This window comes from Grus americana, chromosome 4 (assembly GCF_028858705.1).
Source record: "Grus americana isolate bGruAme1 chromosome 4, bGruAme1.mat, whole genome shotgun sequence".
NCBI classification, from domain to species: Eukaryota; Metazoa; Chordata; class Aves; order Gruiformes; family Gruidae; genus Grus; species Grus americana.
The window spans coordinates 35379786-35395944 of record NC_072855.1 but is presented as its reverse complement, the minus strand read 5'-3'; the positions used below and the strand labels follow the sequence as shown (position 1 = coordinate 35395944).

General features: G+C 37.7%; 1 protein-coding gene across 13 annotated transcripts in view; it reads right to left on the bottom strand.

The window, feature by feature from the left end:
• Positions 1-16159, bottom strand: part of SORBS2 (sorbin and SH3 domain containing 2) — a 169244-nt gene that overhangs the window by 55920 nt on the left and 97165 nt on the right. For 7 of the 13 annotated variants that reach the window (XM_054824383.1, XM_054824384.1, XM_054824387.1 and 4 more), the window contains 3 exons: positions 9255-9734; positions 4216-4360; positions 1742-1917 (listed from right to left, as the gene is read on the bottom strand). In XM_054824383.1, coding sequence (XP_054680358.1) covers positions 1742-1917; positions 4216-4360; positions 9255-9734 — 801 coding nt within the window. The remainder of the gene's footprint in view (positions 1-1741; positions 1918-4215; positions 4361-9254; positions 9735-16159) is intronic. The other 6 variants (XM_054824386.1, XM_054824391.1, XM_054824393.1 and 3 more) reach the window with 1 other exon arrangement.

Below are 16159 nucleotides of genomic sequence, written 5' to 3'. Positions count from 1 at the left end.
TTATAGCACTTTTGCATGTTTCTGCATAGTACTGCACTTCTGAGAGGTGTCAAGGTGCAGCATATTTGAGTCTTTTGCTGACAACTGTATCGCTTTTATTCCACATGACTGGGGTACACGGGGCTCAAATATACTTGTGCACATTTAAAATGTAATCTCAAATCAGTATCTTGAAAACAATCTCAATTCCAGCTAAGTACTAAGGAGGCAGAATAAGGACAGAAAGTGGCACAGTCACACACACATGCTAGCTTAATCTTTTAACTCATAGGACATTGTGAGAATAATTTCTATAACAACAAGCTTGCAAGCTATATTTTGAAATTGAAACAAACCAAAACCCAGAGCAAATCCAGCTGAAAAATGTCCTAATTCAAATTACATGATGTTTTTAGGAGAAAATCTAAGAGACTCAGACCATATGATCCAAAAGTTAAATATAGGTTGGCAGATTGCCAACTCTGTTAAGCGCACTTGAGGGGGATTTCTGTTATAATCTTATATAACTGATACGCACCCTATTAGATCAATTGGCTATTAAAAAAAAAGAACAAGAATAATTACTTTATCCTATATAAACCATCGGGACATATTTACTTAAAAAGGGGGTAGGAAGCTAGAGCATTGTTGCAAAGAAATTTCTTCATTTTTAAAAGATTCTGATGGTATTACTTTTAACATCAAAAATAAAGCAAGAAATGCCAGAGTTTCCCCCCATTCTTATAAAAAATTGTCCCCGTCTTACCACTTATTCTGAATTTTTCCTATTGCTTTTCTCCACCAATTCCTGATTTTCCCCCTAATTTTTCAATCCATTGAAGCAGTTCTTGGCAATACAACACAGCCCCATATGTCAGTATTGGCAGAGAGGATACATCCAACAGCTGCTACATCCTTGCACCTCACAAAGACTTCACCTGCAAGGGCTCTGCCGCTTTCATCCCGGCTCCCACTCTTCTTACTCTTTCTCCGTCTAGCACAGCACTTCTTCTCCGGCTGGGAAGGCCAGTAAGCATTTCCTTTACAGACCTAGCGCAGCTGCCACTGTGCTCTCTGGACCAGCCAGAAGAGGCTGCCCTGACAGCGGACGACAGAATGCTTTCAGCATAGTGAAAACAAAACTCTTCAGTTCGACATCCTCGGACCACTCAAGCAGTGACTAGTGGCGGATGATAAAATTGGGCTAGTCACAATGAAAGGGCTTCCACGCTATTTGTTTACATGTCACTCAAGGGCACAATGATTATATACTGCACTTCCACAAAAACGCTAGTCACTTAGATTATTATCAGAACAAAACTATTCATTTCTATGCTACCTTGATGACATGAGAATTACTGCCCTCCAAAATGCAGAAGTGTGAGATTTTTAAATATACACACATATACGTATACATTCATACTTGCATGCATTGCATATATGTAGTATGTATAAACTTCATTTTAAAAATAACAAAACAAATTTAATTACTGTATATCTCCAAAGGGCAAGAACTACAAGAGAAGCAAGAAAGAGGCACAAAGTTTTGGCTACTTCTAATTAAAACTAGAAACATGAGGTTGCCCAATTATGCTCCCATCAGCATTCTCCCTTTCCGTCAACACACAATATTATATTCATGAGCTCGCTGATTACGCACGCTGTATTCCACATTATATAAGACTAGAAGAATGTGAAAAACCCATTACCAACAATCAATTCATTGTATGAGTTCATACACAGATTCCCCAGAATTTCCTACCGTTCTAATTGCTGTAGGGATTCCAGATTCATCTACCGGGCCAATCCCTGCATAATGTGGAGCTTTAATGACTGTAATTTTTTTTTCTTCTTCTGAGGATCTACAGATAGGTATTGTACTGGTGGTGGTGGTGCTGCCAACAGTCTGAACATGCTGTGAGTATGTCTCTGTGGACTCTGTAAAGATAACATAGCAGAGTATTGTATAACAATACAATAATTATACTTGGCAGTTATAACACGCTTCCCCATTTCAGTATGCTATACAAAGACTGACAATCTTAACCGCATACATATACAACACTTAAAAAAATACCATTTTAGCTGGGGCTTTGCCCTACTTAATGTTAAATTAACAGAAATTTAAGGACTAGACAGGCTATTCAACTCACATCTTCTTAGAGGCACGTTTTCACAGCATCTTACTTACAAAAAAAAAAAAAAAAAAAAAGGAAAAAACCCCACAACCCCAGCAAAAATCTATTGAGAAATAGTGGCAGCAGCCTTTTTCCTATAAATCAAACTCTTGCACCTTTCCTGTCAGTCTTTGAAACTAGTGATATAATTTCAAAACTTCTTCCCCCCCCAATCTAGCCAAGTATAGAAAATTACTCTTCTGTAAGCACAGCAACAGAATCCAAACAGCCCTCCAAAGACTTGTGTGATATGTGTTTAGAAACATTAAGTTTTGATGCATTAATATTTTTAAAAAAACAAATTTGGATGTACAATTTTCACCCCTTAAAGTTACGTTGGTATGTTTCAGTGCCTCTACATATAATCCATAAAAATGAACGTCAGTAACTTCGCATCCATAGAGCAATCCGATGATCCACCTACAGTACTTCAGGTGAACTGCGGAGGCTGTTACTGGTCTGTGGTGACTCGCAATATTTCTACCCGTCCCCAAATCTTCCTTTATAATTAATGAAATTGATACATCACTATTACCATTTCCCACTAACAGAGTCAATTATTCAACCAAAACCACCTCACTGCTAGGATATGTCATGTGAAAATTTGTACTGCTGCAGATGATGTACTTCTCTTGTGCATGCAGGAAAAAGAGCCCTACTTCTTGAGGCAGCATGCTTCAGTAAATTAGTGGGCTGCTATGACAGAGCATCTTTTTTTGCAAGAGCAGGTATAGTGTTTGTGAGACAATTCCATCACAAAATAAATGAATGTAGAAAGTAAAAATAAATATTCTAACACTACTAGTGAAGATTACAATTGTGGTTGTGTAACATTAACATCTGTTGATTCTTCTGAAGCAAAATATTTGAATTGTAATATAAATCAGCAAAGGGAGCTCTGGTGACTAAAAGCTCTAATTTTAATTTGAATATTTCTGCTCCTACTGCAGAGAGCTGGATTTAGCATAGCTGTTTCAGCTATTTACTCAAGTTCGAAATCCTGTAAATAATTCAGTGCTACACATATATGGTGAGGGGCAACTCTGTGTGGCAAATGTCTGAATATTTAGGCCTTCTTCCCAAAATGCATGTTAAATTTAGAAAATATTTTGGATTTGATCCTTCATTCTTTGTAGGCCTCAAACTGAGGCCGTCAGTGGGATTTTTACATGAGCAAGGAGACTTAAATCAGGCTGTTACTGTGGAACACAGAACTTCAGATTCATACAAGAGTAAAAGTCACAGGAAAATACCTATTTCAGGTATATCCAAACCAGAATTGACAGGCCTCTAGCTCAGCAAACTGGAAGCCCATGTATAGTTTTTGTACTTAGAACTAGGAGAGGGATAGCAGTGTTTGTCTAACCTGTAAGTCTCAGGGTGAGAACTGTCACCTAATGTCCCTGCATGCACAACAAAAAAGTAAACTCCAGCATTATGTTTAAATTATTTTGCATGTATAGTCTTATCTGAATATGCAAAACACTGGTAGAAAAAGCAGCAAGCAAATGATTGTATTGGCAAAATTGGATTATACTGGCAAAACACCTTTCTAAGGCTGATCGTGTATTTAAAAAAATAAAAATTAACAATGCCTTACAGAAAATACATGAACAAATTAAAGATTAGCATGTCTTCAGGTGTTTAAAATTCCAGAGCCCCACCCCTTGTCGGCAGTATTGCTACTGAAGATTACGGAAGTTGTGGGGAGAACCAACGTACAAAGTTGGCCCATGGTTTCTTAAAGGCGGCAAAACCTAAAGGGGCTGCACAGGTTGAGTCATTCTGATACGTGGTCTTTCCACAGCAAAGCTACTAGAAAGGTGGCAAGAGATCACTCTCACACACACACACGTAATAACACTTAACAGTAACTCCAGTTCAGGATCACTACTGTATCTAACAATAAATGCTATTATTTTTTTGCATTTACTGCCCAAGGTAGATGAATAGACAATACCTTCATTATAGAAGTACTCTGCAATTGTTTGCAATCTTTGCCACGTGAATTGGAATATGTTGCGTAATGTATAAAGCAAACATTCTGTGCGAGGCTTACCCATCATCCTGCCATGCTGCATGATAACAATGTTCGAATTGAGCGAAGTTGGTGGAGGGTAAGCTGAAGAAGGGGAAAAAGGCCTTTGAAAGTGACTCACTGGGCTGGCAGCAGTGCCAGAGTTCCCATTCACTGTGATCTGAGCCTGAGAGAAACAAAACAATATCCCATTAAACTACACACAAAGCTCTCCAACTGCCATCCCAAACAAAGAGTGATGCAAGACTGTCATCCACACAACAATTACCAGTTGTCAGGTACCTAGCTGTAATGGCATCTGCATTCACTGAAATACAAAACTCATCGCAAGGGAGACAGAACATGTTCCTTATATACCTTGTACCTCCCCCCTTCTCCCCTCGTACGTGCTGTCTGTGAGGCATGCTGAAGTCATGGGAAGGTGACAGAAAGACCACCGTCAAGGTAACGAAGATAGCACAAACAAGGTCCGCAGAGGTCTGACAGCAATATAAAATGAAGATAGCAGTAAAAGTTCCTCTCACTGTGTGACAAAGGCTGCCTGCCACAGATCACTCCAAGAGACATAGTCCCTTAATGCACATGCTCAAGCCCTATTGATATTACTGGGAACTTCTGTGCAGAGCGAAGGGAAAAGTCTCATTAAGACTAGCTAAAGAGAGTTAGCCAAAAATTCTTTAAAAAATGGAAGCCAGCTGGAGTGACTATGGGATGCTGATATGTAATCTATCACAATAAAAATAAATAGCAACCATAAAAAAACCCCACAACCACAAAACAACAGAACAAAATCAAATCAATAAAATGGGAAAGCTAAGGAAACTGGCAGCATAGCTGCATCACAAGCCATTTAGGCTTTAGTCACAAGAGGTACTTCTGAAACAATCTGCTTCCCTGACCCCAGGTTTAGAATCCCCACATCTGGGCTGTAGCACTTTTATGGGGAGTATTGCAAGGATCAAAACAGAGAAACTGAGAAAGCATCGAATGAAATGGGAGGGTAGTGAATATTTCAGCAAAAAAGGGAGGGAAGCTCTCTGTAACATCTCTTTTAATGCAGAACTCTTCTTTAAATCTGAACAAAATCAGAAGTGCTACAAACTTTGCTCAATTTTATATAACAAAAGAACTAAAACATGCTGTAAATGTAAAACATGAAACCATTTGAAGCAGAAAATCATAAATAAAAACCATATTTAAAGGCATATTATTTTTACATTTAAAAATGAAATGGTTCACGACCTCTTGTATATGTTTGTATTTTGGAGACTACTGATTTGATTTGAAATTTTTAACTCCTTGGCCTCCAACAGCTGAGCGCAAAACAAATTCTGCCTCCTATGCAGACATCATGTGAACTCCTAGATGCATTCAGGGGTTTGACATTTTTAAGGATGCCTGTTTTCAGAATTGAGTTGAAAAAGTTGTGTTGTGGTGATGTCTCCATTAAAACTTCTGTGTTTAAATGTTTCCTCTCTTAATAAAGAAGTAAAATGTAAACTAAGTTGGCTTTTCTCACACCACTCCCTCTTAAAGAACTTGCAACTATAAGAATACAAAAGCTACAAGAGCCCAAAGAAAGCATTTCAGGAGGTACGAAGCCATGTTTTCAGGTGAGGTTCCTAGATGAGGCCAGCCATCTCTACCCTACTTCAGGGGTTCACCCATTCTCTGTTTCTGCATGCTGTCTTTCTGGGAAAGACTGTTTCTAGAGAAAGCAGGGTGCAACTATGTCCAGAACCTTACACCTTCTTACTATGGCTTTTGTTTCTCTGCAGAGAGGAGCAGAACTTGTGCGAGTTCTTTGTAGACTGGAAAGCTACTCCTATGAATTTTGGTAACAAAAATTAAGATACTCCTGTGATGGGCATTACCAAATAGCTGGATTAGACAGTAAGGTTCATAGACTAAGTAGTACGCAATATTATGAAAAAAGGATCCACACAAGTAGCTGATGGACATCAGTCATAAACGTATATGTGGCATGTCTATATATAACATTTTTAGGTTTGCTTCTAAAGGTTTTAGAGAGGACATCAGCTCAGCCATAATTTCTTGGTTCCCAGTAACTTTCTCTAAGGAAAGTTTCTGTGAAGGTGGCTATTGCATTTGTTTATCTGATACTTCTTGCACTGATGAGAGTGTTAGCTATAAAGGATAGTTTTGTGAAGTTTCAAGTTCCAAGGGCCTTTCCCTGCCCATGGAGTCATTTAGGAGCTATTGATATTTCAATGTGAGAATGTGATGCTTTAGTTCCAGGTGACAGAGTTTGTTCCCAGTTTTTACAAGGAAGTGAAATCTTTAAGATTCCTATTCATGAATTAGACCTTTTAGTTTCCTAGGTAACGATACAGAAAATAACTACCTACTTCACCAAAATGCACCTATTTTCCAGCTGTGGGAAGATAACCCTCATTTCTTTCATGCTGTTCATTTCCCTAGGCTCCTCCATTTATTTTTTTTTTTTTCCTCTGGTATACTTTACCTATGCTCCACTACTGGCAGAGCCACCTACTTCTGCTGCTAGGTAATTAAACTCTTGCAAAAATTCTTCCTAGGTACGAAGTTTAAACTTTAATTTGCCTGAGCATCAGAAGGGGAACCTCTCTCAACTTCTGAATCAGAGCAAAGAAAAGCATCTATTTGGGACTGGAGCTGCTTTCTAACTTTCTGCTGAGACAGGCAGCAAAGGGAAAGAGGTCCCATTAGAGATGTCTGAGCAGTTTTGTGCAGCGATGCTGCAGAGCAGCCCCTGGCCTCAAGACACTGAATTAGGCTGAAATACTCAGGGACAATTCTTGAAGCTCGAGACAGTCCCTGAACTTTGGAAAAGGCAAAAATCTAATGTGTACTTCCATTTCCAAGTTTCCATTAGATTAGACAATTTTAAACAACATTTAAAAAAGAACCTATGAAAACTACTTTATAAGGGAAGTGTTCATAACTGGAATAGAATCAGAAAAAATAGTTTCCAAAGCTCTGATCATAACTCCAATTCTAGCATAAGCCCAAATAAGAATTACAATTCTCATACTTCAAGTTTTCAAATAAACTGTAATCTGTGACTAAAAGTATGGTCAACTGACCACAAGTCTTACGTTTAGCTCTGCCTTTTGCCTGGAATATTTCACAAACTTGTTGATTCAGCTCTTCCTAATGCTGTTTTTTCCTTCTCAGAAGATCCGCTGTAAAACCTTTTTGCCTAAGCTCTCACTACGGACTTCAAGAATAAACAAACATCCCCAATGTTGACATAATGTCTTTGAAAGAGTGGTTCTGTCTTATGCAGGCACGGTGCTGGATGGCACAATGCTGTATTACTTTTATGTTTCCTCAGCAGTTTTTATCTATAAAACTATCTATATAAAACCAACAGGACTCTCCTTTGAGAATGAAGATCATTACAGGAGTAGAGTCTATAGCAGCAGATGTTGTGTGTGCCACCAGCTTCCCCATCATTTTCTCATTTTGGGGATACATTTATAGTCATCTGGCCCTCCTCTATAGAGGATAGGGGACAAAGACTTTTCTGCACTGCAGAGGTGGGTCTTGCCAGCAGTTTAATTTCTGCAGGGCTCTTAGGACTGTTTGGGGATTTTTGTCCTTTGGTAGGAGACTCATGCTTTCTCTTTGTCCACTAATGGTGAATAACTGTTATGCTCATACCTGTCATGTCTAAGAAGCAGCGATTGTCAGACCTGACCATATCATACCCCTCTACAGGGAGACTACCAAAAAATGGAAGGAGGAAGGACTGTTCACTTTAGCTTACAAAAATGGTGCTCAAAGAAAACAAATACAGTTAGCTGTGTGCTTTCCATAGTTAGTAAACAGTCATGCAGTGATTGTGCCTTATTTACAAGTACCAGTCATATCGATTATGGAATCTTTGGTTACAACTACTCGGCTGTATGCAGATTCACAGTACTAAGTCTTAAAAAAAAAAAAAGTTTCAGAACTGTGTTACAAGAGTTAGAAATGACAGCTTTTACAGGCCTTTTTTTTTTTTTTTTTTTTAACAGCATCCAGAGCACTGACAACAGATCGTTTACTTTCCAGGTGACCATGTGCAAATTTGGGCTCAAAATACTTTTCATAAAATATACATGAAACTTTAAAAATATATACACTGTTTGTTCTTTTCAGACTTGAAAATGATAGCATGCTGAAGTATTTGTACAAAGTTTGAACACTGTCGTGACCCAGTAAAAACTTTGGTCTCGGAACATCTCGGTTTTGTAATTCAGCAATGAATTGCTCAATTTAAATGAAGGTTTTGTTCTGGCTCATTTTAATCATGCAGATAATCTCAAAAGAAATCAGAAGTGATCTGGATTTGACCCAAATTCCCTATCTTCTTTCTATCCATATATGACCATACTAAGGTACAGAAAAGTGAATGTACGTATAAAATATCCAATTGGACACTGTTTTTTCCCCCTGACTTAACCAAGAGAAAAGTAACAGGACACCTGGGTACTACAAGATTATTTATGAAGTTCACTCCTGTAAGAAACTGTGCTTAGGAGAGGAAAAGATTAGTTAAAGGAGAGAAAAACAATTCCGTGCAGTCAGTGGTCATGGCTGGGGAAAAAACTGTGTTAAATATTGCCGACATTTACTATGAATTTACAAGTTATATTATTGAAATGTGTATCTCAATATAAACCAAAACCAGTGGTAGCCCAGAGCCTACAAACTCCATAAACCTGTATGTTGCTAACAATATTTTAAACAAATCTCTTCAAACTCTACATACCACTTCCTTTTAATGCATTTGGAACAGATATTTATTGAATTTTTCATTTAAGCAAAGTGATACACCTTAGCTGACCATACAACTGTGCAACAACTTAGTATTATTTTCCTATTACCAAATCTGCTAAGCCAATGATTTTTTTTTAAACAACTGTTGCAAAACATACTGTCAGACTGTGAACACAGAAAACTACTAACAGAATACTTGTCTGTGTAATGGGATAACAGACAAGTTTGAATTCTTTTCCCCTTTGACAACCTGTTTGAACAAAATGGAGGAGGAAAAAAGGAAGGATAATTACATGAGAGGTGGCAGCAGTGTTGGTTAAGGTGGTGCCATCTGACACAGCAGACATCTGGCTCAAGGTTGGGGAAGGTGTTTCAGAGCAGTCAGTAGTATCATAGCTACAAGTCTGCAGCTCATCTAGAATGGCTGTGGAGGACTCACTCACTGTGCGGGAGGAGCACTCACTCATGGCAGAATCTGTGCTTACAGAGGCTGTTTCGTTCCTGTGGATAATACTTTCAGAAGCTAGGTATGGGCACTTATATGAAAATTGTGAAAGGGCTGGGGTTTTATAAAAGCGTGAAGGCAAAAAATCATCAAGCGTTGCCAAAGAATATGGTACTAGATGGGTGCCACTGTCTGGTGAGAAAGAGGCTCTGTTAACTGGTACCACAGGAGGAGGAAGAGGCAGTGGAGAAGCTTCTGTTGCTGTTTGTCTGTGTGTCTGTGAAGCATTTACCTCCATCACAGGGGCAGTTACTTTCTGGTTTCCAAGCTGAGATTTGAGGAAAAAAAAAAATAAGAAAAGAAACAGATTACCAAATGAATAAAAAACTTTTCCCTTTGCCTCTTGCTGTGTGTAGGAGAATTACAAAAGTGTAAGTTTTTCAGCAGCCCTAGGAAGTTCACATTCACATGGATTAGGAAATAAATCAACCACGCTCTATATTAAAGTAGGAAAACATGACAGAAATGAATGCATCAAATACTAGTGGAAGCAATGCCAGAAACCATAGTGTGCTGGGGATGAATATTCATAGTATACTGCATATATTAATGGTCTCAGTTGTGCATCGAGAAGGTTCACACTATTTATACTTTACATAAATATGAGGCCAGAGAACATCACGTTCGTTTTGTTTGGAAAAGGAAAAAAGGATCTGCAAGTCTGATCTCTGTAAATGTCGATTGCTTTTTTGTGAAAGGACAGGTATCATTTTGAAATTAATTGTACTACACAGAGGGGCAGGACTGTAAGCTAAATGGAACCACTAACATTGAATGTTCATATGACCTGCAAGCAGTAGGTTGTGGACTTTTTTTACCTCTTGTGACTGAATACATCATCTCCACTGCCTCGCTACTAAAAATGTTTGGATGATCTTAGAATTTCCAAGCACCCTGGAAGCACCCTGTCAGCCTACTGGATAAGGTGTACACATAGGAGTCTTTTCAACATTAGAGGACACAAGGATTGTGAGGGTAACTAGTATAAATCTGAGGAACAACAAAGATTGGGAGCACAACAACAGGACAGGGATGACTTCGTACTGAAACAAAACACACTAGTTGTTTGGCTTTGGCATAATTCCTTAAAAGTATAAGGGAAAGTCCTCATGAGAGCGCTTCTGGAAACTGTCCCACAATGTATGAGCTTTGTGTTCTGTTATTTCAAATCAGTCACAGGACACTGGGTTTAAACTAGTCCTGAAACTGGCTTTTTGCACCTGCAACTTCTTTTTTAATTAAAGATACATGAAAAGCATGTTGGCATCAAATCTTTGTTAAACAGCTGCGCAGATCCTTCTCAACTGCCTATTAGCCACAAACTTCCAATCAGTTCCTGAAGTATGTCAAAATACCGCCTACTTCAGCACTAATGGTTTCACTTTTGATAGGACTGAGGAACCCTGGAATAGCTGCAGGGAAAGTGCGTTTGGGATTTTAAATTTTTGTAAAATAGAGGACAGTAAGATACCATATGCAGTAATTACTACTAAAAAAAACAACATTTAGTCATAGATATCACATTGTTACCAATAAATATTATGGTTATTTCCTATGCTCAGAATATGCAGATGTCTTTAATCATTCAAAAATGTTTTAAGCCATCAGATTAAAATGCCAAAATGGCATTTTAATCCAAAATCTGAAAATATCTTCTAAAGCCCTTATGGAAGACTTGGAACACAACCCAGACTGTGCTACTTATGAGAGGTCACTAGGGGTCCAGTTCTGTAATTCTTGCTGAGATCAACTAGAATTTACACAAATAACCTTACAGAGGTCAGTGGGACCATCCCTATGAATAAGCATTTCAGAAAAGAATCTTATGCATGTGAACAGTTATCCATCACTTGTTCCAAATGGTTCAAAAGAACTCTTCAGCATTACTGGACCTCTGGGGTACACAAAAATAGCCAGAAGCTGCTGTTAAAATCTGCAGTTAAAACAGTGAAGAAACTTAGTTAAACAGCGTAAAATCCAAATCTTATTCACAGCAATGTTTCAAATCTACAATTGAAAAAATACCCCACAAAACAATCTTTCCATCGAGTAAATCTGAAAATCAATACTAGAGTGCCTGACTGTAAAAGGAGATATGACTTTTTAGAAATAACTAATTTGCCAATGGAAGCTTCAAAAGAATAACGGAATACTATTAAAATAACTTTATGAAACGCAATCATATGCAGATGTGAAACAGCTGGTTATACAGCATAGTATATCGGGGTGTTAAGATGTGTGCATTTACAGACATACAAGAAACAGTAATTTCACCTCACACATAAAGGGAAGACAGATCCATCATTCATGATGAACATCATCCATGTCATAATTCAAGATCTCCAGCAAAAAACACAAACCAGGAGATCACAATGCAACTATGAGGCACAGCCAATACGAAGCTCTGAAGTTCTTGAGACCAGATATCCTCTCAGAAAAATAACATATGACTGAGCCAAAATATGTAAATTGATTTCTAAATTGTTAAAGCAACAGGAAATTTTGGAGAGTTAAGAAACCTCGTAAGCCTCCTGGCTTTGACAGATTTCCTGCATGCTTGAGAAAAGAAGGGATGGACAACACAGGAACAGATAGTCAGGGTGCATCCAGAGAGCTAGTGAAATTGAATTCTTAAAGAATTAAGTTAATTGTGTTTGGCAAATAACAGCTGATTTCATCAAGCCAAATTCTTAAGAAGAATATAAAGTTATCATTCTTACAATGCGGGTAGAAGGAATGCAACAATTCTAGGTACTGATTCCCTACATGAAGTTTCTCAGCTTTGTAGAGTAAAACTTGAACATTCTGCCTGGTTCTAGAATTCTGTCATAGGTGCAACAATCACTCTGGGAAAGAGTGGCTGAAATGGTGATTTAAACCAGCATTATTTTAAAAAACTGATTAAATAATTTAAAAAACTATCTCTCTCAACATGGATAGTTGATAAATTCTAAACAGATATGTTTGGCTACTACAAACCCATGTTTTTCATCACTGTGAAAAATACGAGAAGGATAAGGCAGAATGCATTCCAGAAAACTTTTAATACCAGTTCCATTCAGCGTGCTTCAGATTAGGTTTGTTATTGTTATAGCACAAGAAACGCTAGCAGAAGTCAGGGGGACTAAATGCCAAACAAATACTTAATCAATTAGAATGATGAAAAACTAGTTAGACTACATAATTATCTTGGGTTGTGGAGCAATGCTTGAGAGAGAGAAATAAATGTCAACACAGTCTTGAAGTAAATTGAAGGTCTCAAGCACAGCTTTCTGCTGGTCCTTGGAAATGTTCACCTTCCATCAAATAGTAAAATGTCAGGCCTGAAGAATACAGTTTCTGCCCAATTCACATGAGGTAGACAGGTGACCCTAGTATGGGTTTTAAACCAGCCATCTATCATTTTAACGCAAGATCTGTGGGGAGTGGTGTGAGATTACCAATGACACCAAAGTGCTGGCCTTGCTTCAACAGTCAAGACACAGATAAGGAGACTCAGAGATAAGTGAATAAACTCATTTGGTTAATATATAGTAGAGTTTAGTAGTCAACAATCAAATTACACCCATACGCTTGCACAAATGGGTAAAAATACCTCTATTTTTAATTGTTAAAAGCTCATGTCAAAATCTCCAAAATGATGCTGCAAGTTATATTCCTATGCCCGTTTTTACTACTTAGCCCTCTCATTCTAAACTCAGTATAAGGAGGTGGAGTTCAGCCCTCATGCAAAACCACACTAGTGATACTTAAAATGAAAATTACGTGCTTGATTTTCTTTGCTTGCCATCTGTCCCCAAAACATTGAAACCTGTCTCCTTACCCTTCTGCATCACTCAATACGTTGTCAATACCCAACAAACAGTAATGTCTGTATTAGATAAACTGATTCAGAGTTTTTTGAATTCCAAGCTTATTTTCCTTGATTCACTTGTCTACAGGTATAAGGCTGGCAAAAGAAACAATTTCATAAGCACCTAGTATAATAGTTTTTATTCCTCCGGGATACCAGGACTAAACGAAGTGTTCACTCATCCATGGAATTCAAGCAAACAGGACAAATGTTTTGCATCCTCAGTTTTAGAGAGCAGTATCTAGAACAAGAGGACACTTATGAACCCAGGAACAAAATGAATATAAAAATACTAAGGTGCAGCTCGGAATTCTTTATAAAGTTTAGAACTTTTGCTTACAAGAAATCTGGACAACAGAATTTACCTCCTTCATCTCATACTGACAAATACTAATTTCTCTGTTGAAATAGATTAGGTTGTTTCTCTCATATCTGCAGTATGGTACAGAGCAGCAACATCTCCTGAGACTGTAATAATGTAAAAAACCCCTAATATTGAGTAACTTGAATGCTTCTCTTTCCATATATACTTTTAAGGGGTTTAACCTTTCTCTGAGTAGGAGTGTTTACAAAATGTCGCTTCATGAGTCATACCACACTTCTGCTTGTTCCTAAAGTTTCAGCAGATAAACTCTAAGATGAAGTGCAAATACATTAAAGAATACTGCAAAATTGTTGTGCCTGAACTTGGACCTTACAAGCTCTCTCTTGGCTGTATTTTTCCATACTTTGTGACATAATATAGTTCTACATGTACTCTACACACATAGATACCCACACATGCACATTATTTCTCATTCACCACCTCTTAAGAAGTGATGATTGGCCAATCTTACCTCAATTTGAGCTGTTTGTTTTTACAGTGCCTTCCTAAATGTATTTGGCTTTTAAGAGTTTCTGTGGCAGCTTTGAACATTGCTGGTGGGCCTAATCTATACTCTGAGAGCATCCCTAGAGCTATATCCCTAGATATAGCTTAACATAAAAAACTATGATCTGCATATACAAAAGTATTTTAACCATTGTACAAAGTCCTGTAGAGCTTGCAAATTTAAAACAATTTTCAAAATGAAAGTACTATCATGCATAGTATACTGAAAGTTAACTTGCCTCTGTGTGAGAAATTATGAACTTTGCAAATACCATGAGATATAGCACTAAAGGGGATCATAATTTTTGCAATAGTTAGTTCCAAGATTTCAACCAGAGATTTGAGAGAGAAAATAAATCTTTCTGGACATACAGCTGTAGCCTTTATTTCTAACTGTAGCCCACGGCATCTTGGCTTTGGGACCTCACCTGATGCAGAATTTTACACCACCTCACGCTGATTTGTACTCTAGTTTTAGGTGTGTATTTTTACACAGAGCTAGAAAAACCCACTAGCTCTGACTCAATTGTGATGCCAGATACACCTCCTCATACTAATGTTCAGAATTTATTTCAAAGTTGAACATCAGGGAGAATGTCAGCTGAATTTTTCAGGCAAGAGTTCAATAAATGGATACAGTTTGAAAAGCTGGCTACATTCCTTAATGATCCCTATGATCAACTGAAATTTTTATCATTTTATTCAAAGAAACCCAGCTGCCAAATTTCTGATCATTCTTCCCACACACTGAAACCAAGGAAAAGGCAGAAAAGTGTAGAATTGCCAAACAAGTCATAGCTCCTTTTCTGACTTTTGTCAGCTCATAGTGAAATTAAAACAGATTCTAAAATAAAAAGAAATTGCAAAATGCATTTTTGACTTTTAAAATTCTAAAAAAAAAAAAAAAGTAGTTAGAAGATAAATTATTTTTAGTCATTCTGATTAGAGTTTGATTATTGTTCTGGATGATAAAAAAAGGTATTTCCCCTGATTCTTAGCTGTCATAAAACTACTTTCCATTTGAGAGAACACTTTGCTTTATCTGAGCATATATAATGCATCATATTGCTAACAGGCTGAACAGTGAAAAGAAAACATAGATGCATAAGACGTATTGGCCACACCTACACCTCTTCTACTGTCTGACAGTATCCCTTGATGCCCATATTTAAAAGGCTTGCAAGCCTGCCCCTCCTATAACCTTCATACTTACCCTATCTACCAGAAAAAGCTCTTGCTCAGCCTTTGTTACTGTTTCTGACATGATTTCTTTCCTGTGGCTCTTGTTTGAACTGACCTGTTCTACTTGACAAAAATTACTAAGTAGCAAGCTGGTTTTTCTCAAGGGTAAAGCAACTTGTTTTTCTCAAAATGTTCTAAATTATATGTAGCCTAGTCAAAGGGTTTAAGATGATAGTTTTGTCTCTAATCTTGAGATGGATAAATGTGATTAATTCTTCTGCGGACCCATTTGTTAATGGAGTGACTTCAAAAGGAGCATTGCAAATTGTCACCATACGATTTCAGAGAGCTTTATTCTGATCAAAATTTTTGCTTGGCAGCTGAAGGGAGGAATTGACATATTACAGCTTGTAAAACTACCCTGTAGCTTATGCAGATATACTGGTTGAATCTGATGCTCTGAAAGAACCACAGTCAGAGAGCAGATGTGTTACTATTACTGACAAGAATGGGGCTGTCAATGGACTTTAAGATTGTGCTGTATTCACTTCAGAGTAGCCCGCACCGATTTCAGCAGAACTAGATGAACACAAATTCACCATGATGGGATCCTTGCTCAGACAAAGCTTTGAGGCAGATGTGCCTAGACCTATAGCAATCCCTACCTCCAACTGAAGGGCTTTCAAACTCAGATAAGCCGGTATATTGGTAGATACATTAGAATAATTAACTTTTTAAATAGAAAAATCTTAACATGACTAGGTAAAGTACAGTAGAAATAAGTTTA